This window comes from Phyllobates terribilis, unplaced genomic scaffold, assembly GCF_046119375.1.
Source record: "Phyllobates terribilis strain yellow unplaced genomic scaffold, ASM4611937v1 Scaffold_13__5_contigs__length_258822181, whole genome shotgun sequence".
Classification (NCBI taxonomy): Eukaryota; Metazoa; Chordata; class Amphibia; order Anura; family Dendrobatidae; genus Phyllobates; species Phyllobates terribilis.
Genome location: NW_027362773.1, coordinates 118,181,092 through 118,206,928, shown reverse-complemented (window position 1 = coordinate 118,206,928; position 25,837 = coordinate 118,181,092). Strand labels below are relative to the sequence as shown.

Genomic DNA, 25,837 nt, shown 5'->3' with positions numbered 1-25,837 from the left:
AACCCCTTTAACACTGAGAGAAACGAGGGGAAAGCAGAGAGAGACGTGTCAGGAGTAGTGATGAGCACAAGTGTTCGTTACTCGAGTTTGCTTAGGGTGCTTCGCATTTAGGAAACAAATTAGCAATTACAAAATAATCTGTAGGAAGGTGTACATAGCCTTTATTTATTTTGTCCATGAAATTCTGCTACCCATCTGTTTGCTTAGCATTGAACAAAAGATACAGTGGTGATACATAATTTCACCGACTAATCTTCTAGAATGTTTAACTAAACCTTCATTGAAATCCTGATCTGTATCCAAATTGTGTAATGTTAAATTGGCAAATCAGAAGACTTTTTTTTTCTCATTGACCTTGCGAGCAGCGGCAAATTAACAATGAAACTGGAATAACTAGAATGATAAATTGCATTCAGAACGATTAATTCTAACTTTGCCAAGTGCCGCTGGTGTGTACTTGTCTGGGGTGAGGGATGTGGTTTAATGGAGCAAGAATTGTATTAATTGCAATCGGAGAGGGCAAATAATAGAGGACATAAAACACCCAGATGCCATTACTTAGCGGGTCTTGTTCAGGCAGCGACTCTCTGCGTCTGGTGTGGGTCTCCACAGGTTGATCTTTGTAAAAGGAGCTCTTATGGGGTCCCCAGGATGAGAGGGCTCAACTTAGCCTGACCCAATTTCCATTCACTATAGGATTTATGAACCTACACAGCGTTGGGATAGAAATCCTAATATGCATTTTCCTAACTTGCTCTTTGCCTGGAACCATCTCTTCAATGGATGTGACTGAGAAGGGGGCTGTCTACAATATTGATATGAGCCATCCAGCCAGTCCCCTTCACATACAGAATGATGACAGTGGAAATGCTGTCCAATGTTGAACACAAGCCAGAAGTGAACCTGCTGGGACCCCGGACCGGAGCATAAGTTTTGTCCCATTTTCACAGACTGTTTGATAGGAGAAGCTTGAGATACTGCGATAATATTTTTTTTTCATTAGAAAAACTGATAAAACACTGACGGTAAAAACTGACACTGACCAAACGCTGATGAAACTCGGGCCGTTTGTCACGTACAAGAAAATTCACTGACATCTGGTGGAGCCTTAATAATTAAAGGTGAATTCAATTGACTTTTATCTTATGTACAGTATATTAAACATATTGGCACCCTGGCTGATTAGCCAAAAGGAAGAGGAAGAAGCCGTAGATCATCATGTGACATCAGTTTATGGAAGACTATAGGTTCCATGGAGTAGAAATGTATGGATGCCTTTATTGTCTCTTCACAGGTTATGGGAGGGCAGACTGGGCACCTGTCCAGGGCACCCAGGGACAGAGGGGGACCTTGCTTGTCCCCTCTAGTCTACGCTCTAAAGAGTCTTCAGACCGGTGATAAGTCACGTACTATCCAAATTCTGCGAAATGTTCAGAAATGTCAATGTACTGTGTAGAAATATCTTTACTCCTTTGTATCCCACTTGTGTCATTAATCAATATTGCTGGTGAAAATACTAACAGAAGCCAAGGTCTATTGCGACAGCTGTATGAATGACTCCTAGGATCCTAATGTATAATCACTAGTGCAGAAAGTTAGTGGAAAGATCACTAATGACAACCACTCTGCAAATATACTTGCAATGCACCAATCATCCTGCTCATACAATAATACCAACTATATGTGCCCACGATGCAGAAATGCTCCGGATTTTTTCCTGAGCGTTTCTGCATCTCCCTGGCAGAAAAAAACGCATGCGGATTGTACATGCGGATTGTACATGCGGATTGTACATGCGGATTGTACATGCGTTTTCCTGTCAGGGACATGCGGATGTGAAGCGTTCTTCACATGCATTTCCGCATGCGGGTTGACAAGCGCTTTCCAAGCGATTTTAGCATCATTTGGAAAGTGCTTGTCAACTTGGTCACACAATATAAATCCATGCAAACAGCATGGATTTATATAGTGTGACTGAAAGAATAGTAAAATATAAACAATAAATCTATACTTACCTTCTGATGTCCCCCGGAGTCTTGCTTCGCTCCGTCCTGGCTTGCCGGCAGCTCGCGGTGCACTACACTGAAGGACCTGCCGACGTCAGCATTGTGTGACCCATCACATGACTAGATGACGTCAGCGCAGGTCCTTTAGTCTACCGCGATCTGCCGGCAAGCCGAGACAAGGACACCGGGGGCCATCAGAAGGTAAGTATAATAATTATTTTTTTTATTTAATTCTTTTTTTTACAGGTTCTATGGTACCCGGGTCTGGAGGGGAGTCTCCTGTCCTCCAGACCCGGGTACGCATGGATTCCACATGTACAGATGCAGTGATGCGGATTCCATGCGTTCCAATGCAAGTCAATGGCGGCGAAAACGCAGCGCTTCCGCAAAATAATTGGTAGTGCTGCGTTTTTTTCCGCAATGATAATCCGCAGCGGAAATCTCCGCAGCATGTGCACAGCACATGCGGATTATCATTGGGGAACATGGCAAACCTTCTACCAAGCGTTTTTTAAGCGTTTCTGCAGCGTTTTTGCCGCTGCTGAAATGCTTAAAAAACGCATCGTAGGCACACAGCCTAACAGTGCATTCCACTGTGCTTTGTAAAGGGATGCAGAGTTTGCTAGAACGCTGCTGCCCCGCAGTAATCCTGGTAACTGACTGAATAGTCCTGAAGAAGCAAGAGAAATTAAAGGGGTTTTCCGAGACTAAAATATTGATGACTTATCCCTGGCCGATCATCGTTCCAGCAACTCCACATCCCCTTCATTCAGCTGACCGGCCAGGGAAAAGTCATCAATATTTTAGTCTCGGAAAACCCCTTTAATTTCTCCTGCTTCTTCAGGACTATTCAGCCGGTTACCAGGATACTGATTATTACTGCTAAAAATGTGTACAGTGCACAAGCAGGTCGCCCAACACCTCTTAAATTAAAGGAGCAAACAGAGGTTTTCCTTCTTTTCTTTCTATATTTATAGCCTTAATATCTGTAGCAGCAGCCTGGGGGTCAGTATTCATCTGTCCATGGGTAAATCTGCATTTATTACATTTATTTATGTCAACAAATGTAGCAGAGACAGTTACTGTGTAAAAACAGCTGACGCTTCTTGATACATTGTATGATCATAAGATCTGGCTTATGTTGCAGCCAGAAAATATCCTAGTTTTCACAAATGCTACATTGACTAGCTAAAAGAATACCGTATATTTCGGCGTATAAGACGACTTTTGAAGACTGAAAAATCTTCTGTCTAGTCTGGGGTCGTCTTATACGCCGGTAATGTTTTTGAACTTTCAGAAATTGACATGCGGGGATACTCTGGGGGTGTTAATAAGCTGCCGTGGCCGTATCCCTGCCATGTCGGAGTTAATATAAGGTGGAGGGAGTTAAAATACGGCGGCGGTAGGTCCAGACAGTCAGCGCTTCTGTGCTGAAACGGACACATCGCTGCGTATTCCCAGCTCCGGACACAGCGCAGGGCTTCTGTGCCGACAGCTTTCACTTGTCACAGAAGCGCTGCGCTGTGTCCGGAGCTGGGAAGTTCGCATCGCTTCTGTGACAATATATGAAAAGCCGGCAATTCAGCAGCGGCATAAGCCGGCACCCGACAATTTAGAATAGAAAGAATAGAGCTTCACACATAGATTAGATAGATAGAAACATGTCAGTCACATATATATGAAGTACAGTGACAGTGTTGCTTACTGTACTTGTCATTTAGTGTAAAGGATTTATTAAAACAAATAATAGTGTTTTCATGCACCGTCTCTTTAAAAAAGCCGGCCGGCAATTCAGCAGCGGTACCTGACAATTTATAACAGACAGAATAGAGCTTCACACATAGATTAGATAGATAGAAACATGTCAGTCACATATATATGAAGTACAGTGACAGTGCTGGTTACTGTACTTGTCATCTAGTGTTAAAATAACGGATTTATTAAAAAAAAAATTGGCGTGGGGTTCCCCTTAATTTTAGTCTCTAGCGGAGGTTAAGCAGACAGCTGGGGCAGATGTTTGAAGCCTGGGAAGGGGGTAATACCCACGGAGCTTCCCAGGCTACTAATATCAGCCCCCAGCTGAATACCTAGCCTTTACTAGCTATTAAAATGGGGGATCCCAAAAAAATGACGTGGGGTCCCCCCTATTTTAATAGCTAGCAAAGGCTAGGCAGACAGCTGGAGGCTGATATTAATAGCCCAGGAAGGGAGCCATGAATATTGGCCCCCTCCCAGGCTAGAAACACCAGCCGTCAGCCGCCCCAGGAATGGCGCATCCATAGGATGCGCCAATTCTGGCACTTAGCCTCGCTCTTCCCACTGCCCTGTAGCGGTGGCAGTGGGGTAATAGGGCTGGGGTTGATGTCAGCTTATAATGCCAGCTGACATCAAGCCCAGGTTAGTAATGGAGAGGCGTCTATAAGACACCCCCATTACTAACCCCATAGTCAAAGTTAAAAAAAACACAAACACCCAGAATAAAGTCCTTTAATTGAAATAAAGACACATTCCTTTATTGTTCTAAATTAAACCATACTTACCATCACGCCCATTCCAGCTGAAGCCAACGATCTCCTGCAATAAAAGAAAAATAATAAAGCAACCTCATCCTTACCTTTCCATGGTTCCCACGACGGCTCCAGCTCTGCTACATCGAGATGACAGGCTGGACCGCAGCAGAACGCTGCCATCCAGCCTGTCATCCCGCAGACACTGAGAAGAGCAGGCATGCTTGCGCTCCTCAGTGTCTGGCTGTGACGGCATCCAGATGAGCCGACAATGAACTCAGCTCACCTCCTGGACGTCCGTCACTGACAGCGTGGGAAACTTCTACTGCGCATGCGGGGAGCAGGAGAATTTTCCCACGCTGTCAGTGACGTGCATGAGGTGAGCCGAGTTCATTGGACATGATCTCGGCTCATCTGGATGCCGTCACAGCCTGACACTGAGGAGCACAAGCATGCCTGCGCTTCTCAGTGTCTGCCGCATGGCAAGCTGAACGGCAGCGTTCTGCTGCAGTGCAGCCTGTCATGTGAATGTAGCAGAGCTGGACCGGTCCTGGGAACCATGGAGAGGTAAGGATGAGGTTGCTTTATTATTTTACTTTTATTGCAGGAGATCGTTGGCTTCAGCTGGAATGGGCGTGATGGTAAGTATGGTTTAATTTAGAACATTAAAAAATTGTGTCTTTATTTCAATTAAAGGACTTTTTTCTGGGTGTTGTGTTTTTTTTAATTACTTTACTAGAAATTCATGGTGTTCATGTCTAATATTGGCGTGACCCCATGAATTTCGGGCTTAGGGCCAGCTGATAATGCCAAGCTGGCCTTAACCCCTTTATTACCCAGTGAGCCACCGCACCAGGGCCCTGGATGAGTTGGGTACAGCGCCAGAAGATGGCGCTTCTATGAACGCGCCATTTTCCGGGGTGGCTGCGGACTGCAATTTGCAGCGGGTGGGGCCCAGAAAGCTTGGGCCTCCCTGCGCTGCAGATTCCAGCCCCCAGCTGCCTAGTTGTACCTGGCTGGACACAAAAATAGGGCGAAGCCCCACGTATTTTTTTTTTTAATTATTTCATGAAATAATTTTAAAAAAAAGGGCTTCCCTATATTGTTGTGTCCGGCCAGGTACAAATAGGCAGCTGGTGGTTGGGGGCAGCCCGTTCCTGCCTGCTGTACCTGGCTGGACACAAAAATATGGCGAAGCCCCACGTCAACATTTTTGGGAAAAATTAATTACAAAATTAATAATTTAGGGACTGCATCTTTATTAACCCCTCAATTGTCATTTAGTGTTAAAATAAAGGATTTTTTAAAAAGAAAATTGGCGTGGGATCCACCATCATTATAGTCTCTAGCGGAGGTTAAGCAGACGGCTGGGGCAGATGTTTGAAGTCTGGGAAGGGGGTAATACCCACGGAGCTTCCCAGGCTACTAATATCAGCCCCCAGCTGAATACCTAGCCTTTACTAGCTATTAGAATGGGGGACCTCCCCAAAAAATGACGTGGGGTCCCCCCTATTTTAATATGTTTATGAGTGACAGTTTTCCTGCTATATACCTGCATGTCATAAGAATTTAAATTAAAAAAGGACCATGTTAAATTCAAATCTGTTTTTTTTTAATTTTTACCGGTGTTTGGTATGCGTTGGAAAAGGGGTAGTCTTATACGGTGAATATATCCTAAACTCTATATTTTAACAGGAAAGTAGGGGGGTCGTCTTATACACCAGGTCGTCTTATACGCCGGAATATACGGTAATTCAATCATATGCTTCATTTACTATTAAAAGTACACACACATCAAACTTGGAAAAAAAATTGTATATTGATAAATGATGGTATAAATACTTTTGTATATACATACATGTGAATATGTGCAGTAACACAAAGTATAGAAAGGATCGTACAAACATAAATACATTAATAAATGATGAAAGGATAAATAAATATAGTCTTTATTATTTCTGCTCGTTTGCATCTCATTAATTAAAGGGGGTTACATGCTGCACCCATGAAATAACATAGGGCTTGTTTTCTTAATCTGATTTCAAGATACAAACTGCATACATTATTAAATAGATCTCTTGTACCTGATGAGGCTGGTGTACTTAACAATTTGTCAGAATGAAGATTTAACTCACTCTTTGCCCATCTAGCCTGATTAACCTCAGTGTCCCTCCTCCTGAACTGAGATGTCACACTGCTCAGTACAAGCTGCAGCTGGGTGTGCGGAGGCTGAATACACTTGGACTCTTAAGCTTTTTCATTCTATAGCTGGACTTATAAAATGTTCATTTTAATATCAGAATTATACAGTCATTTTGACATAGATTTACAAAGTAAGTATACTAGCTTCATCAGATAAAAAAAAAATAATTTAGTAATGTATGTAGTAAGTGTTGTGAAATCTGGTGACATATCCGCTTTAAAGAGGACTTATCATTTTGAAGAAAACAAAAAATTATTGGAGTTTTCATCAATATATGTCAATAGCATGTTAGATAATTTCCCCTCAGTGTTACAGGGACGCAAATCTTACTTGCATTTTATCAGAGTGAGCGTAAAATCTTGGACATTGTCTTTTCTGGGAGATACCAACTGTGAGAGGGAAGGAGCTGATTTGATACAACATTGAACCTTGTGCTCAGATCTGGGCAGAATTCAGGATAAACAGATTACTTTGCCTGTTTTGCCATTTCGTCGATCAATGGCTCATAGAATACAATGGAGGAATTCATTGACATATTTTTCTTATTAATTCATCAAAAGCGAAAGACAAATGTGAATTAACACATAAATCAGGCAAAAATGTTTCCTCACCTCTCGCCAGGTGTGTAAACTTTTGTACATACAGTTTTTTGTTACTTATCAGCCATGAATTAAGATGTCCCTGTGTATTATGCAGGCAGGTAAAGCAGCAGGATACAGTTTCTTTTAAAAGGTTCACTGGTAAGAGGAGGACATAACTGCAACTAAAGGGTTAATTGTCAAGAGCATAACTTAGCTGCATCTAAAAGATTAATTGTCAAGAGGAGAACATAGATGAATCTACAGGATTAATCATCAAGAGGAGAACATAGTTGCATCTAAAGGATTAATCGTCAAGAAGAGAACATAGCTGCAACTAAAGGGGTAATCGTCAAGAAGAGGACAAAACTCTTTTTAAATGGTTAAGGAAACATCTGCCTGTAAAGGCTTATTCTGAGGTCCTCACTACATACGCACAAAGCCAGGAACCCCTCCTCCTTCTTCCGCTGCTTCATTATACACAGGAATCCATGTTACACTGTTTTTTATAAATTAATATCCAGAATTAAGTAAGACAGTAGTACCCCGCTACATATAGTAGTATCTCTCAGTTTAGAAAAAGGAAGTCTCACACAGCTGTCAAAATAGTGAGACAGTGAAAAGCCTGACTTCCGCCAAATCCAGTCTTCCCTTCTTAAAAGGCCACAGCTTTCATCACTAAGTTAGGCAATATTTTTTTTTTTTTTTCTAAACTATATATATTTGAGTAAAGTTTTATATTTTTTGCTGTTTTTTACTCTATGAAGTTTCCCTGCAGATGTGGAGATGTTAGGTCCTCTTTAAGTTCAATCTTGTGCATTAGATTAATTGTCTCAGATCTGTGATACAAAAAAATGCATGTGCTAAAGATAAAAAATGTATTCTACAGCGTAGTGTAATAGACATAAAAGTAAGGTTGAGCTATTGACTTCTACACACAGTCCAAAAAAGTGTAGCTCCTGCCAGGATATCGTGGTCGACCACGACAGTCAAATTACCTTTTGTACTAACACTCATCTGAAAAAAAAGAAAGTCTCGCCAACATCCAAAAAATGATTATTGTCACAAGAACATAGATACCATGTATCAACCCACTGGACAAAGACCATTGGATGGGTCGGCATGCGGTGTCTGTGTTTTGGTGCCAATAAAAGCAAAGTTTGTTGGATACTGGTGAAACTTTCTTTTTTGTGACCCAAAAAACATGGCTTTTTTTTGTAAAATGTAAATTTCATTGTGCAGGTTTTAACCTAAGGTAGGTAAAAACCTATGTAAGACTTAATGTGTCCATAACCTCTATACAGAGTTAAGCAAAGTCGGCTGATTTTGCCACCATTTGAGTCTGGTATCAAGTTCTAGCCATCTCCTCATTGAGAATGGTTGGACTAGCGAATTGGGCAGGAGCATGGGGGAATCGAGGGTAAAAGAGGGAATCTAACAAGTTTAGGCACTATCAAGTGATCTCAATATCAAAATTAAAAAATCACAATAAATGCATACTTTAAATACCTGGTGACCTCCTTTTTAAACTTTTTGCAACATATGCACTTTGCTTGGCAAGGGGGCGATTTAGCATCAATGGAGAACTATTTAAAATGTAGCACTGTTCACCAAAATTTTCTTGCAATTTTCTCCCTCAAAGTAAGACAACTAATAGATGGTCTAAAGTTATACAAAAATGCACAAAATTAATCATCCAGCTTGAGCAACTGTGATAAATTTTGTGCATTTTAATTCTGTCTAAATTTACATTGTCTAAGCGTTACAGGGGTGATCCGAAACTAAAATTTATTTTCATCCTAAATGCCTATCTATTTAGTGTCATAATCTAATCTTTTTTCTAATATAATTTAATTAAAAATTCTCTACCATCCCCTCACTAATGTATTTAACTGTTTTGTTTGTTTTATTGGGATACTCATCATCACTACCACAGCCTCTGCCCCCTCCCTGAAACGAAGAGTAATCAGTGATGTCTGTTTCAGGGGCTTGGCTAGTCCCTGCTCTACTGAGCATGCATCGGTTGTCAATTCCAACGTATGTGATTAGTAGATTCTTCTCACTGTGCAATATGCACAGTGACAGTGCGCTCGCTCGCCAGGTCTGATGATATGTGATGAGCCAGCAAGAGAGCGCACTGTCAGTGCACGTTGTAAGAAGAATAGCCTGGTGTACAGGAAAAGCAGAGACCGAAGAGACTTTGTTGGGGCAGAGCTGGTCTCTGCTTTTCCTGCACACCAGGTATTCTTACAACACGACCTGACAGTGCGCTCTCTTGCTGGCTTGTTCCTTTTGATCAGAGCCAGTTAGCGCACTGTCCGTATTGCGTAGTGACAATAATCTACTGAGCATACGTCCTAATTGACAACTGATGCTTCAGCCCCCTGATGACGTCTCATTTGACTATCCCAGCATGCACTGGGATTCTCAAACCAAGCATTATCAGAGAGGAAGTAGCAAAAAAAAAATCAAACAGTTAAACAGAAAGGGAAAGGTTGAGACTTTTTAATTAAAGTATATTAGAAAAGAGATTACATTATAACATTAAATATTTAGGTATTTAGGATTAAAATAAATTTTTGTTTCAGATCACCCCATTAAGAAAGTTTTAGCAAATTTGCTCCATGGCGACAGGAATAGTTTTATATGAATATTTTCACTGTCAGGTCAAACTATTTGGGGACAAGCTGGAGGCCATCCACATTTGTTGATAGACATATGTTCACCCCTTTTCTTCTCAATGTTGTTCTTCTAGGTTGCAAAAACATATTTAGGATAATTTGATGCATTCTGGTTATTATGTGCAGAAAGCAGATATTAGGCACTTTTAAAGGCAACACAGTGAAGTTCACATATTTGTTAATAGATGACTTAGCCACATTGTTGTAAGATATTTACGAATTATCCACATTGTTGCAAAATATTTTAAGAATGGATTCATTTTTCAGATTGTTCTCTATTAAATATGCATTGTCTTTTACTTTTGTGTACAGATCCTGAGGTCCCTCTTCGGCAAGTCCACCTTTTATACATCAGCCGAATAGGACACCATTCTGACTGCACATATATCATGGAGAGGGCTCCCATAACTATAACCATGATATTTACTGGCTGTTATTCCCCAGTGGATATCTTGTATTTACCGGCATAGTGTCAAACACCAGCACAGAATCTGGTTCTGCATAGTAAACCATTGAAACAATACTTTCTCTGTTTGTCGGGTGACTGTCAGCTTCTTGGCTTATCACACCTGCCAGGAAAAAAGTAAAGAAAGAACATTAAGATTCAGTTGTAACCTTAAATGGTCAAGTTTTTAATTTACATTAAAGTGATTTTTTATTAAGGGTTTTCTCCCATGTTCATGAAAGGGTATTGTTGGATAGTGCCTGTAAATAGTAGTAATTTTGCAATTTACTGCTTATTCAAATTTTCAGCCATTTTTGAGATATTAACAATTTTCTTTTGTTTTCTCTGAAAACCGACCACCGCTGCTAGACCGCAGAACACGAGCAGTGCTTACAAGTGCTTTACTATGAGTTTGTAAGCATAGTTTTGAAGCTATCTGGGATTGCTTCATCATAATCCTGGTCAGCGTAGTGCTTACAAGCTAGAAAGCTGCGGTGGTCGGTCTCCTATGCAACGAGCTATAAACAAAAGAACAGTGTTAAAATCTCAATAACGGTTGCACATTTTAATAAGCTGAAAATTGCAAAGTGCTTGGTTTTACGAGTGCTATCTGACAATATCAATCTAGGAAGATTGGAATAACACAATAATTTCCTCTGGTATGTCGCTTTTCATGGCTTGACTGGTTTAGCCAACTCATTTTCAAGCCCCCTGAGTTTAAAGGGCTACACCATGAATCACTTTCAAACCAAAAGTTCTGAAAGTCTGTTAATAGCTGTTTAATATTAATTTGCTTTGCTTGTAGCATAAGAGTTTTTAATATTTTTTGCTTCTATGTGTCCCCGACTGATTGTGTGGCTAATCTGTGCGATTGGGGTCAGCTATGAACAGAATTAGCCTCCTTCCCCTTCTGGCATCTAGCCACATAGGGCCTTCTTCCTCCCTTGCAGAAAATGTTTCCTCAGCTATACTGACTAGCTACTGCAGAGATTTTGTTTCTTCCCTGTCGCATAAGAATTTTTCATATTTTTTGCCTCCATGTGTGCCCCGTTAGTGCTGTGGCTAATCTGTGTGATTAGAGGCAGCTATGAACAGAATTAGCCTCCTTCCCCTTCTGGCATCTGACGATATAGCGCCTTCTTCCTTCCCTTTAGAAAGCATTTCCTTAGCTATACTGCCATGCTACTGCAGAGATATTGCTCCTTCCCTGTAGCATAAGAATTTGTAATATTTTTTGCTTCCACATGTCGCCCATTGGTGCTGTGGTTAATCTGTGCGATTAGAGGCAGCTATTAACAGAATTAGTATCCTTCCACTTCTGGCATCTGACGATATAGGGGCTTCTTTTTCCCCTGTAGAAAACATTTCCTTAGCTCTACTGTTAAGCTACTGCAGAGACTTGGCTCCTTCTCTGTAGCGTAAGAATTTGTAATATTTTTTGCTTCGATGTGTCCCCCATTGGTGCTGTGGCTAATCTGTGCAATTAGAGGCAGCTATGAACAGAATTAGCCTCCTTCCCCTCCTGGCATCTGGCCATATAGTGCCTCCTTCCTCCTCTGCAGAAAGTATCATTAGCTGTGCGGACAAGCTGCTGCAGAGATTTTGCTCCTTCCCTGACAAGCAGGACAGAAAGTTAACGCTACTGGTCGTTCTGTAGTGAACAGAGGAAATCTGCCTGCGGTTATAGCGACTGTCATAACTCTTCACTGGATCATTTTCTTGAAAAAGCAAGTGAATGGTAATCATTGTTTATTTTTTTATAATCCATGTAATAAATACAATCTTTAATGATGGGAAAACCTTATTTAATAGCCTGTCCTTATATATCGTCTCCATTAATAAGTTGGAGCGAAGAGTAACTTTAACGAGGGTCTCAGCATTCCATTAATGAGCAATATGTAACATTACAGTTTCCTCTGCTGTGATACTGCTGGAGAATTCAACACTGACATTTTCGCCTTTTCTGTGTTTGGACTGATCTTCTATCCTGGATACTTTTATTGTAGTTTCTCTAGGCACCGGTCAGGGACTGGCATTCAGAGAGCGGGGAGTGCGTTACCTGCAGCGCTCTTTATTTAACGTGCGTCCTCGTTGGTTACATTGTTCTTCGCTAATCTCACAGACACATTTGCAGTTTTTGGGATTTAAAGTTCTACGCCGACGACATGGTTGACAAGCAGACCTGAGGTAAGGAAATAAAAGAGTAGACGTGAGTGATAAACGAATCTGTCGAAATTTATATTAGGCAGAATGACTCGCTTGCTCCCTAAGTTCCAGCGCTGTTTTTTTATTCATTCTTTTTCTTCTCCAACGCTTCCTGCATTGACAAGTCCTAGGCGCGCGTTATGGTGTCATGACGTGCGTCACCCTACATGATTATGATATCCCGCGTTACCGCGTTGGATGATGCACGTTATGTCATGGAGGGAGGATTTGTCAATGCTGGAAGCGTTGGAGAAGAGTGAATAAAAGACCAGAGTCGGAACTTAGGGAGCGAGCGAAGGACTGGAGGGGAACTGTGGCGGCAGAGACAGATGATGGGCGAAGCGAGTAATTATTTTATGGTTTTAACCCCATTCCCGGCCCATATGAATCTGACTGGCCGCCAAGCCTGGCATGTCAGAGTGAGGAGACTTATAAGCCATGCAGGCTCCTCTGGGAAATCAAGTATGCAAATTGAGTCAATTTGCATATGGGATATCCTACACAAATTTAATTAATTTAAAATCAATTTTCTCATTCCTACTAGACATCATTTGGTGGCAGAAACGGTCTATTGTTTAGGTCATTGTTGGCTTCTAAGGGTTCTCCAGGATTAGTAAAATATGGTAGCTTTCTTTCAAAAGCAGTTCCTCATGTATAGGTTGTGTTTAATATTGCAGGTCTATATTTCAATGAAACTGAGCTCAAACACCAGACAGAACATCATCGCCAGAAGAACAGCACAAATCTATTCAATATTTAATGTTAGCTGCGAGTAATGCAGATCAGCTCTTATTCTCTAAAGCAGGAGCTGATCTGCAGTACCTGGCAGCGACTGCTACACATTGTACAGAGCTGTGCTGCTCAGCTCCATTTAGTGCTGTCATCTGAGTTAACAACAGCTGATCAGTGGAGGTATCAGGTATTGGACTCCCACCGATCAGATGTTGATGACCTATTCTAGGGATAACTCATCAATATTATATACCTAGACAACCCCCTTAATTTGTTGCCAACAATCCAGGTTTTGCTGTAGTTTCTTGTACTTTGTACAAACATAGCGGCCCTTTCTGAGCTAAGTATTTCATCCTTAAGTCACGGCCCCACTATCAGTATTTTTTCTCAGGAGTGGGAGCCAAAACCAGGTGAGGAACAATCAGAGAAAAGGTATAATAGAAACAAGTCACCAATTCTGCATTTATCACCCACTCCTGGTTTTGGCTCCTACTCCTGAGAAAAAATACTGACGGAATACTGATAGCGGGGCCGTGGCCTTATAGCTTCCCATGGATGGGTCTCAAGCAGGACCCTGTCCTACTCTGCCCTTATTCACATTGAGGTCGTTTGATACATGGTAAGGATCTAATACTAGACACAGGTTAGGACTGTCCTGATGGGTCACCTTGTTGTGGTGGGATGGCTTTTATGCTTTTTTGATCAAAATAGCGATAACTAAGTCTCTTATGTTATTTACACCTACAATTACTATTTACTTATTGACTTGATGTAGGGTATATGCTCATTTTTTTTCTTGGGTTTTGTGTGGTTTTATTTTGCATCCTATGGATCGGATTCCTTCAGGGACAGCTTCAAAGAAACAACATAAAAACTTCCTTTTTCCATCAGGCATTTTTTAAAAACCTACAGTACAGACCAAAAGTTTGGACACACCTTCTCATTTAAAGATTTTTCTGTATTTTCATGACTATGAAAATTGTACATTCACACTGAAGGCATCAAAACTATGAATTAACACATGTGGAATTATATACTTAACAAAAAAGTGTGAAACAACTGAAAATATGTCTTATATTCTAGGTTTTTCAAAGTAGCCACCTTTTGCTTTCATGACTGCTTTGCACACTCTGTGAATGTACAATTTTCATAGTCATGAAAATACAGAAAAATCTTTAAATGAGAAGGTGTGTCCAAACTTTTGGTCTGTACTGTATATACCTTAGATCCCTAACAGCCGCTGTTACAGGCTTAAGGAAAAAGAGAATCTAGGTCTGTATAAAAACATATTTCATTGATTGAAAGTACTTAAAATCATGAACACAACAACATTTTTCAAAACCTGAAGTGGAAAAAAAAATGCTGGAAAACTATATACTATGAACAATAAAATAAGCATTTTTATGAGTCCAGCTAGAGATGAACTCGTCAATTGCTATTTTTTTTTATTATCAGGCAGCAAAATGTGCAAAAAGAATTATATAGCCATTATGATGTGGATTTTCATAGTAAGTACACTAGCCTCGTCAGGTCTTGCATTAATATTTATGTATGTATGCTGTTTGTATTGCATCAGATCCGCTTTAAGTAAGTTTTAATGAAGCTGACGGTGGAAGAAAACGAATATGTATGTGCTAAGTAAAGCATAGATCTCATATATCCAGAAATGGAAGAAAAAAAGAGCATAAATCTAAAAATAAGTAAAACTGTGAAGGTTCCCTTGAGATTTTCGACAACTGCTGACTATGCATATTGCTACATGACTTGTATGGGAGTTCAGAGCCGGTTCATACTATTCAGGAAAGCAAACGAACATGTTCCCTTTTTTTTTTTGCAGATTTTTTTCCCTTTGATCTCTAACCTTTGACATCGCAGCAGACCTTCCCATGACCCAGCGATCGCTACTGCAGTCTAACGTGTCACTCATCCTCCATTCTGCTACAAACCTGGCGTTTTTTGAGGCTCCTTTCCCCCTTTTTCCTTTCCGCCTCTTTTTTTTCCCTTTTTTGTCACCTGAGATAGAAGAAATCCTGCGAGAGAGACAAAACCATGCAGAGTAAGCTCATTATACACTGGGGACAATATGTTCTATAGGTCAAGAAAAGGTCTAATAAAAGGTCACAATTTGTGCTGCGGCATGAAAAAAAAAAAAGAAAAGCCGTACTAAACTAATGAAAGAAGAGCCGCGTACTGGCTGCATGGATGTAGGATGGCACAGATAGCCGGCAGATGGTGACTCACCGGCTGTTGTTCATGCCGGATTTAGCAGAAAGCACAATAACGTGCCGTAGTTCATCCATCAAGATTTTTCTGACATCAGCAAATAAAACTCAGCTCACGCAAAAGAAAAAGTCAACTCATGGGTTCAACCGAGGTGAAAGAACATGAATTCACTGAGCTAAATTGGTTCCACGTTATTCTGCTTGGTGGCAGAGATATACTGACTATGGAACCGGAGGGTCCATTGGTGGCAGAGATATACTGACTATGGAGCTGGAGCGCCCATTGGTGGCACAGATATCCTGACTATGTAGCTGGAGCGCCCATTGGTGGCACAGATATCCTGACTATGGAGCTGGAGCGCCCATTGGTGGCACAGATATCCTGACTATGGAGCTGGAGGGCCTATTGGTGGCACAGATATCCTGACTATGGAGCTGGAGGGCCTATTGGTGGCACAGATATCCTGACTATGGAGCTGGAGGGCCCATTGGTGGTACAGATATCCTGACTATGGAGCTGGAGGGCCCATTGGTGGCACAGATATCCTGACTATGGAGCTGGAGCGCCCATTGGTGGCACAGATATCCTGACTATGGAGCTGGAGCGCCCATTGGTGGTACAGATATCCTGACTATGGAGCTGGAGCGCCCATTATTGCCACAGATATCTTGACTATGGAGCTGGAGCGCCCATTTGTGGCACAGATATCCTGACTATGGAGCTGGAGCACCCATTGGTGGTACAAATATCCTGACTATGGAACTGGAGTGCCTATTGATGGCACAGATATCCTGACTATGAACTATGGAGCTGGAGCGCCCATTGGTGGCACAGATATCCTGACTATGAACTATGGAGCTGGAGCGCCCATTGGTGGCACAGATATCCTGACTATGGAGCTGGAGGGCCTATTGGTGGCACAGATATCCTGACTATGGAGCTGGAGGGCCCATTGGTGGCACAGATATCCTGACTATGGAGCTGGAGGGCCCATTGGTGGCACAGATATCCTGACTATGGAGCTGGAGGGCCCATTGGTGGCAGAGATATCCTGACTATGGAGTTGGAGGGCCCATTGGTGGCAGAGATATCCTGACTATGGAGCTGGAGCGCCCATTGGTGGCACAGTTATCCTGACCATGGAGCTGGAGCGCACATTGGTGGCACAGATATCCTGACTATGGAGCTGGAGCACCCATTGGTGGTACAAATATCCTGACTATGGAACTGGAGTGGCTATTGATGGCACAGATATCCTGACTATGAACTATGGAGCTGGAGCGCCCATTGGTGGCACAGATATCCTGACTATGAACTATGGAGCTGGAGTGCCCACTGGTGGCACAGATATCCTGACTGTGGAGCTGGAGTGCCCATTGGTGGCACAGATATTCTGACTATGGAGCTGGAGCGCCCATTCTTAAAGGGTGCCCTATAGTCACAAGGGTGGGAACCAGTGCCCCCTATATTGGGTGGGAGATAACAAGAGGCGAGCAGGGGAGCCACTATAGTGGATACTGGAGCCTAGAGATGCCCAAAAGATCCCTTTTGCCAATATGAGAAGACCTTTACTATTAACTCCATTTATCATTTTTGTTCTTTTTTTTCCTACCCATAATTTTTTTTATTCTTCCTTTGATTTTTTTTTTAAGCAGGATCCATCATCTACTGTAGCTTTGGGTGATGCCATTTATTTTGGAATGGATGGCGCTATAATAATAATAAATAATAATAATTTTACCATGTAATGTACTGAAAATGGTAAAAATATTCCATGCGGGGTTAAATTGTTAAAAAAAAAAAAAAGAAGCAATTTTGCAGTTGTATTGTGGGCTTTGTTTTTACTACCTTAACTTGGCAATAAACTAAACGTTCTTCCACGAGTCATTACTGTTATGATAATATATGATCTCAGACTCTTAATTTAAAGGGAACCTGGCAGCATGTTTTTGCTACCCCATCTGAGAGGGGGCCAGAGACCCTGATTCCACTGATGTGTCACTTACTAGGCTGCTTGCTTGTAGTTTTGATACAATCACTGTCTTATCAACTGCAGATCAGCAGTTTTCCGAATGCTGAGCTCTGTATAACCCCGCCCACAACACTAATTGGCTGCTTTCTATCTACATTGTCAGCAAACTGCCAATCAGTGGTGGGGGCGGGGCTCATGAATAGGGAGGACTACAGAGCTGCATGTTTACTAGTCCTCTAATGATAATCTCCTGCTGATAAAACTGTGATTTTTTTCAAAACTACAGAAAGCAGCCCAGTAAGTGAAACATCTTTGGAATCAGAATCTCAGCCGCTACACCATGCTGTTCTCAAATTAGGTGGCAATAACCAGGTGACAGATTCCCTTTAAGAGAAGTTTTTCGGCTGCATTCACACGTGTAGTTTTTCTTGCAGTTTTTGACCCAAGTACAGTAGTGGATACAAAAGATGTTCAGTTTTTTTTAGCAGTTTTGGCAAGAAAAACTGCACCATAAATTGCAATTGCACCATATGTAAAGAGAAGGAGCAGAAAAAGGAGGAGAATAATGGAAAACAAGATTGGTAGATAGATCTGGAAAGTTTACCTGCTAGCCTGCAGTGTGATATTGGCATGTGGCCTGTAATACATAAAAATAGTAGAATTATATTGTCATTCATAGAGAAAGCTCAGGATATAATTAGAATTTATTACTCTATAACCATGTACTCCTGCCTAGAGGAATGTACCCGATCACTAATTTATGAGCCATGAAATGTCCCATTATTCTAATGAATCCTGCTTACAGGGTGGAAATTACACCACACACCTATTACTGCACATGCAGACAGAACCCACCGCTCCTATGATACAGAAAAGCCTTTTTTTTTTATTAGGTCACATAGGTCAAATGTTTTTCTTATGTAACCCCATCATTTCAGTATTCCGGGTTTCCTAGCGTAAATCTCATTTTCGGTGCTGCCGATGCTGAGCCCACATTGAGGCACTTTTTTTTAAGCGCAAGTAGATTACAGACTACAGATACTTCAGTTAAAGGGGTTGTCCTTTTTTCTTTACTTAAATTTATGTATTTGGCGCTTAAAATAATTATTATTGCAATTGTGTTTCATTGAAAAATTGTCACCATTTGGCTTCTACAAGCTCTTTGTTTCCCCGGGACATTCAATTTTGATGTCAATTGTGGTCATAAATCAGATAAGAGGAGCTTAGAAAAAGGAAGATAAAAAAAAAGAAAAGAGCTACAAACTCCCCAACAGACTGTTATGGTGAGCTCACTGATGGATTCTCAGTTAACTCATTTTGTAGCTAGCAATAGATAGTGCAACACAGAGAATATAGAAGGCAAACGGTGCAAATTTATTAATGAAACCCAAATATAAAAATGATTTGTAGTCCAAAATACATGTAATTAAGTAAAGAAAAACAATTGTCTCTGAAGGTGGACAACTCTTTTATGTCCCCCACGCACATTAGTATTATGTCTCACCAAGGATGTTGAGGAAAAGAAGGATTGGGCATTTTGAATTTAATTGTGCTTGGTGGGATTTGAAACCAGGACCCCCACGCTGCAGGGCAACAGTGTTAACCACTGAGCCACCATGCTGCCCCTTCAAATCTGAGAAAAACGGTCCAGTTATTCTGATCAGACTTTGGCACCAGTTTATCTTGGAAGTGTTTGGTGGAAGTCCAAGAGAGAATTTTCTGGGATCAAAAGTTCGGGTCCCCATTGTTTTCAATAGGGTTCGGGTTCTGGTTCAAGTTCAGGTATCCAAACTGAACTTTGTAATAAAGCTTGGGTTGGGTACCAGAACCTGAACTTCCATGGGTCCACTCATCCCTACTAATAAATTAACCTTGATATAGACAAAGGTTGTCATTGCAACTTTTTATTCATGATCTACAACTTTCCAATAACTTATAAGAAACTGTAATCCACTTCTTGTGCAAGAGAACAAACGGAGCTGCGACCTGGACTTGTTTATTCATTTGCAAATACCAACAAGTCCACAACCCGAACGTTGCACAAACCGCTCATCACATTGGTATTAAATGTTTTACTGCTACCTGTGTCTACATGTTAGATAAATACTCTGTGTCCCAACTGAGTTTTTGGGAACCTAAATGTCTTTGCCTCACTGCTCTACCTCTGCTTTTCCATTTATATTATTATTATTATTATTATTATTATTATTATCCTAAGTGCCTGGACCATCTGCATTATGAATCACATAAAATAACTTTTAGCCAAGTATTTCATCTATAATATATACTTACCTTGTAATATCTTCGCATCCTGTTCCGTCCAGATGTGTCCGGATCCCAGAATTCCAAGCGGCGGACGTTCGACGACCGCCATATTGGGAAACCCAAGTGATGGGTGTCTCAATATAGAAACCGCTGGTGGTACCAGCCTCTTGCGCAGTACCACCAGCTTAACACCGTCGCGAACACGCCACACACGCCGCCGGGATCAGCCGAATGATTCACTGACTGCAGCCATCTTTGTACAGGAGGAGCGCATGCGCAGTTTTAATGTGGCCGCCGCTATCTGCCTGGACAAAGATGTCTGATTTACTGCGCCTGTGCGGATTCCACGCAGGCGCAGTGAATCATTTGGCTGATCCCGGCGGCAGATACGCGACGTGTCTACATGGGGTACACAGGTCAAAGAAGAGATCACATGAGAGGAGAAGACACCAGATGGGGGAGAGAGAAAGCACACAGGGGGGAGAGAGACAGAGCATTGGGGGGAGAGAGACAGAGCACAGGGGGAGAGAGACAGAGCACAGGGGGGAGAGAGACAGAGCACAGGGGGGAGAGAGACAGAGCACAGGGGGGAGAGAGACAGAGCACAGGGGGAGAGAGACAGAGCACAGGGGGGAGAGAGACAGAGCACAGGGGGAGAGAGACAGAGCACAGGGGGGAGAGAGACAGAGCACAGGGGGGAGAGAGACAGAGCACAGGGGGGAGAGAGACAGAGCACAGGGGGGAGAGAGACAGAGCACAGGGGGGAGAGAGACAGAGCACAGGGGAGAGAGAGACAGAGCACAGGGGGAGAGAGACGGAGCACAGGGGGGAGAGAGACAGAGCACAGGGGGGAGAGAGACAGAGCACAGGGGGGAGAGAGACAGAGCACAGGGGGGAGAGAGACAGAGCACAGGGGGGAGAGAGACAGAGCACAGGGGGGAGAGAGAAAGCGCACAGGGGGAGAGAGACAGAGCACAGGGGGGAGAGAGACAGAGCACAGGGGGGAGACAGCTCAAACGGGACAGCACATGAGGGGAGAACACAGCACAGGAAGGAGAGAGACAGCAGACAAGGGGGAGAGCACATGGGGTAGACAGGTCAAAGAAGAGAGCACAAACAGGAGAAGTCAGCACATGGGGGAAAGAGAGAGTGGATAGATGGGTGAGCACATGGGGAGGGGGGGGGGATTCTCAACGCTGCAAAGCCTGCCCCCATTGTGACATTACCGCCCTCCCGATGCAATAGCATCGGGCCTCCATCTAGTTCAACATATTCTTTAAAAATTGTTTTGCTATCAAACATCATGTTTGTCAATAAAAAATAATAATGATTTGCCACTTTCTGTTTTTTGGAACGTCTGCTGACATTTAGAAATCTCAATCATGGAAGTATGTGGCACTGAATTATTTTTTTTCAGTTTAAGGCTAATGCTGCATATTTTTTCCGCTTCTCCCTAGCAGGAAAAAACGCATGTGGATTTTACATGCGTTTTTTCCCGCCAGGTAGAAGCGTTTCTCAAGCGTTTTTGCATGCGGGTTATCAAGCGCTTTCCAAGTGATTTTAGCATCACTTGGAAAAGTGCTTGACAACTTGTTCACACTATATAAATCCATGCAACCCGCATGGATTTATAGCAGTGTGACCAAGTTAGTTTAAAAAAAAAAGAATAAGAATGGTAAAAAATAAAGATTATACTTACCTCCCGATGTCCTCCTGGTGTTTTCTCCGCTCCGTCTGGTGTCTTGGGCGGTTCGCGGTGGTGTGAAGGACCTGCGGTGACGTCATGGCAGGTCCTTCACACCACCGCGAGCCATACAGCAGACCAGACGCAGCGGAGAAAACACCAGGAGGACATCGGAAGGTAAGTATAATCTTTATTTTTTATTTTAAATTCTTTTTTTACAGGTTCTATGGTACCCAGTGTTATGTTCTGCTACCAGAGTTAAGGAAAGAGAGGAGATCTGTCCCTACGATAGAACTAAGCTTAATCCCTACGATGTAACAGGGGACCTGAGCCTGCGATCAGACCTGCTAAAGTCCTAAGCTAGTCTGTACGGAGACCTATAGATGTGGGGAAGGAATCCCTACAAGTACTAAGGACTGGGAGGAAAATGAACACCTCCTAACAGAAATAGTAGCAGACAGACGAACAAACAAAATATATAGAACATAGAGGTCAGTAGACCAAGCAAACTAACAGAGCAAGACACAGGCTAGCTAGAAAGTAGATATACAATGAAGTCCAGCAAAGCCAGAAGGGCGGAGCAGGATTAAATAGGCCAACAAGGTCATGTGACCAGCAAAGGAAAAAAAACCTAAGAGCAAGGTTCTAACAGTACCCCCCCTTCTAAGAGGATCCTCCGGATCCCCTAGGACCAGGCTTATCAGGAAATCTCCTGTGAAACGCTCTGATAAGTCTGGACGCGGAAACATCATCCGACCTCACCCAAGAGTTATCCTCGGGACCGAAACCTTTCCAGGCCACAAGATACTGCAAACTACCTCTATACCGTCTAGAGTTAAGGATGCGAGAAATTTCATATTCCCCGTCCTCCACCACCGGAGGAACAGAGGCAGAGGCGTCACAATCCGATACAACAGCTTTTTTCAACAGAGAGACATGAAATACCGGATTAATTCTCCAGGAGGTAGGAACCTCCAACCTAACAGCAGATTGGTTGACAACCTGAAGCACCTTAAAGGGCCCTACAAACTTGGGACCCAATTTCTTTGAAGGAATCCTCAACCGCAGATTCCTAGAGGACAACCAAACCATGTCACCAACAGCGAACAAAACCTCCTGTCGTTTCCTATCAAAGTAGTCTTTAGATTTTCTGTTGGCCTCCTGAAGATTACCACGCACATCCGTCCAAACTCTCTCCAAATCACCGGAAAAATTCTCCTCCTCAGGCACGGCAGATCCCAACTTGGAGAACGACCCAAACGACGGATGTCTCCCAGAACAACAAAAAAAAGGCGAACAACCAGCAGAAGAAGATGTATGATTGTTCAGAGCAAATTCAGCAAGTGGCAGAAACTCAGACCACCCCTCTTGATTGTCTGCCACAAAACAACGCAAGAACTGCTCAACATCCTGGTTTTTCCTTTCTGTCTGGCCATTAGATTCAGGATGATATCCAGACGAGAACGACAAATGAACTCCCAACCTATCACAAAAGGCACGCCAAAAACGAGCCACGAACTGAGGACCCCTATCAGAAACAATGTCAGTAGGAACGCCATGAAGTCTGACAATTTCCTTGACAAAGGCCTTAGCGAGAGTTTTAGCGCAGGGCAGTTTGACGAAAGGAACCAAGTGACACATCTTGCTAAAACGGTCCACGACCACCCAGATGACAGTAAAACCCTCAGAGGGGGGAAGGTCAGTTATAAAGTCCATAGCCAAATGTGTCCAAGGAGCACTGGGAACCTCCAAAGGACAAAGCAACCCCGCAGCAGGAGTATGTGAGGACTTAGATCTAGCACATATAGTACATTGACGCACCCACTTAATGACTTCCTTCTGCCATCCAGGCCACCAAAAACTGCGACCCACCAGTCTCTTGGTCTCAGAGATTCCGGGATGACCTGCCAACCGAGATTCGTGACACTCAACAAACAAATCTCTCCTAAAGGTCCCAGGCACAAACAACCTCCCATGAGGAGTGTTAGAAGGGGCATTCTCCTGTGCTTTAAGAATCTCATTTTCCAAAACGGAGTCCAAAGCAGCTATCACAACACCTTCTTGTAAAATGTTCTCCTCTTTCTCAGCACCGACTATGGGAGAAAAACTGCGAGACAAGGCATCCGCCTTAACATTCTTAGTACCAGGGATGTAAGTAATGGAGAAATTAAACCGCGAGAAAAACAGTGCCCACCTAGCCTGACGGGCATTCAGGCGCTTGGCAGCATCAAGATATATCAGATTTTTATGATCCGTAAGAACCTGAACGGGAAATTCCGCACCTTCCAAGAAGTGGCGCCAGTGTTCAAATGCGAGTTTAATAGCCAATAATTCCCGATTACCAATATCGTAATTCAGTTCAGTCTCCGAAATTTTTTTTGAAAAAAAGGGACAGGGATGTAATCCATCCCCGTTATCCTGAGACAATACTGCGCCAACCCCCACAGAGGAAGCATCAACCTCAACCAAAAACGGCCTAGTAACATCAGGCTGCATAAGGATGGGAGCAGAGGTGAACCTCTCCTTGAGATACACAAAAGCTTCAATGGCCTCAGAAGACCACTGAACCGCATCAGCACCTTTCCTGGTGAGATCAGTCAGAGGTTTGACAATACTAGAAAAATTTTTTATGAATTTTCTGTAGTAATTGGCGAAACCCAAAAACCTCTGTATCGATTTCAAACCAATAGGCCTAGGCCATTCCTGCACAGCCTGAACCTTAACCGGATCCATCTCAAAACCTTTGCTGGAGATAATGTAGCCCAAAAAACTAATTCTCTGTACAGCGAACTCACATTTCTCCAGCTTAGCAAAAAGCGAATTGTCCATTAATAACTGTAATACCTCACGCACGCTCCGCCAATGAGACTCCAGATCCGGCGAATAAATCAAAATGTCATCCAAATACACAACCACATTTTTGCCGATCAAAGGTCTAAGGATGTCATTAATCAGATTCTGAAAAAATGCAGGAGCATTAGTAAGACCAAAAGGCATAACCAGATTCTCAAAATGACCCACAGGAGTGTTAAAAGCAGTCTTCCATTCGTCACCCTCCTTCATGCGCAACAGATTGTATGCCCCCTTAAGGTCAATTTTAGAGAACCACTTGGCCCCCATTAACTGGTTAAACAGATCAGGAATCAATGGCAGTGGGTAAGGATTGCGTACAGTAATTTTGTTAATCTCACGAAAATCCAGACAAGGACGTAAACCGCCGTCCTTTTTTTTTACAAAAAAAAATCCAATCGCCACAGGAGACTTAGAGGGCCTAATGTGACCGGCGGCCAAACTTGTCTGTATGTATTCCTCCAAAGCCTTCCTCTCAGGAATAGTAAGGTTAAATAAACGACTTTTAGGAAGAGTCGCTCCAGGGACAAATTCAACAGAACAATCATAGTCTCTATGGGGAGGCAAAACCTGCGATTCTTTCTCAGAAAAAACTCTCCAAAAATCCTGAATAGGAACAGGCAATTCTCCCCTATCCAAAGCTGCAATACGCCCGTTACAACACTTGTCATAACATTTATGGCTCCAGGATTTAATTTCACTGGTAGACCAATCCAGTACAGGATTGTGAAATTTTAACCAGGGCAATCCCAATATTACTGGAGAAGGCAAGTTATTCAACACTACCAAATCCAATTTCTCATGGTGAACACCATTAATAGTGAGAGGAAATTCACAGACCTTGAGAGTAATATTCTTCAAAGGGGAACCATCCACAGAAACCACAGCAATGGGGGATGATAAAGGTTTGGGTTTTAAATTGAGTCTTTCCAAGAATCCCCCATCAATTACATTCAGAGTAGACCCGCAATCAACAAACACCCGAAATTCCATTAATTTTTTCTGAGCAATCGTGGAAGCAGCTAAAAATATACCCTTGGAATTTAAACAGGCAATACGGGCGTGACTGACCATTTTTTTTTCTTTCTTCATACGAAGCTCACAGCCTTTAATCAAATGACCAGATTTTCCGCAATAGAAACACAAGCCTTCAGAAAATCGACGGTCTTTTTCTTGAGAGCGAGGTGCCACCGATCCAATCTCCATCGGTTCACCACTGTTAGTACACACATTCTCATAACCAGAAACTGACATAGCAGAGGATTTGCTCTCATTAACCCTTGCACGCAGTCTTCTATCCACCCGTATAGCTAATTGCATAGCCTGTTGCAAATCTTCAGGTGTAGGATAAGCAATTAGCAGGTCTTTAACCCTTTCACTGAGCCCAGCAAGAAATAGACTTTTCAGAGCGGAATCGTTCCACCCTGTTTGAGTAGACCAACGACGGAAATGAGTACAATATTTTTCCACATTACCTGATCCCTGT

The 25,837-nt window shown here is 42.5% G+C and overlaps 1 protein-coding gene across 2 annotated transcripts in view; it reads right to left on the bottom strand.

The window, feature by feature from the left end:
- Window positions 1–6,289: 6,289 nt before the first annotated feature.
- The window catches only part of LOC141173969 (vascular endothelial growth factor A-like), a 43,325-nt gene continuing 23,777 nt past the window's right edge, over window positions 6,290–25,837 (bottom strand). For both annotated transcript variants that reach the window (XM_073658524.1, XM_073658523.1), the window contains exons 6-9: window positions 18,157–18,189; window positions 15,304–15,387; window positions 12,480–12,602; window positions 6,290–10,544 (exon numbers count right to left, since the gene is read on the bottom strand). In XM_073658524.1, coding sequence (XP_073514625.1) covers window positions 10,523–10,544; window positions 12,480–12,602; window positions 15,304–15,387; window positions 18,157–18,189 — 262 coding nt within the window. In that variant the 3' untranslated portion in view covers window positions 6,290–10,522. The remainder of the gene's footprint in view (window positions 10,545–12,479; window positions 12,603–15,303; window positions 15,388–18,156; window positions 18,190–25,837) is intronic.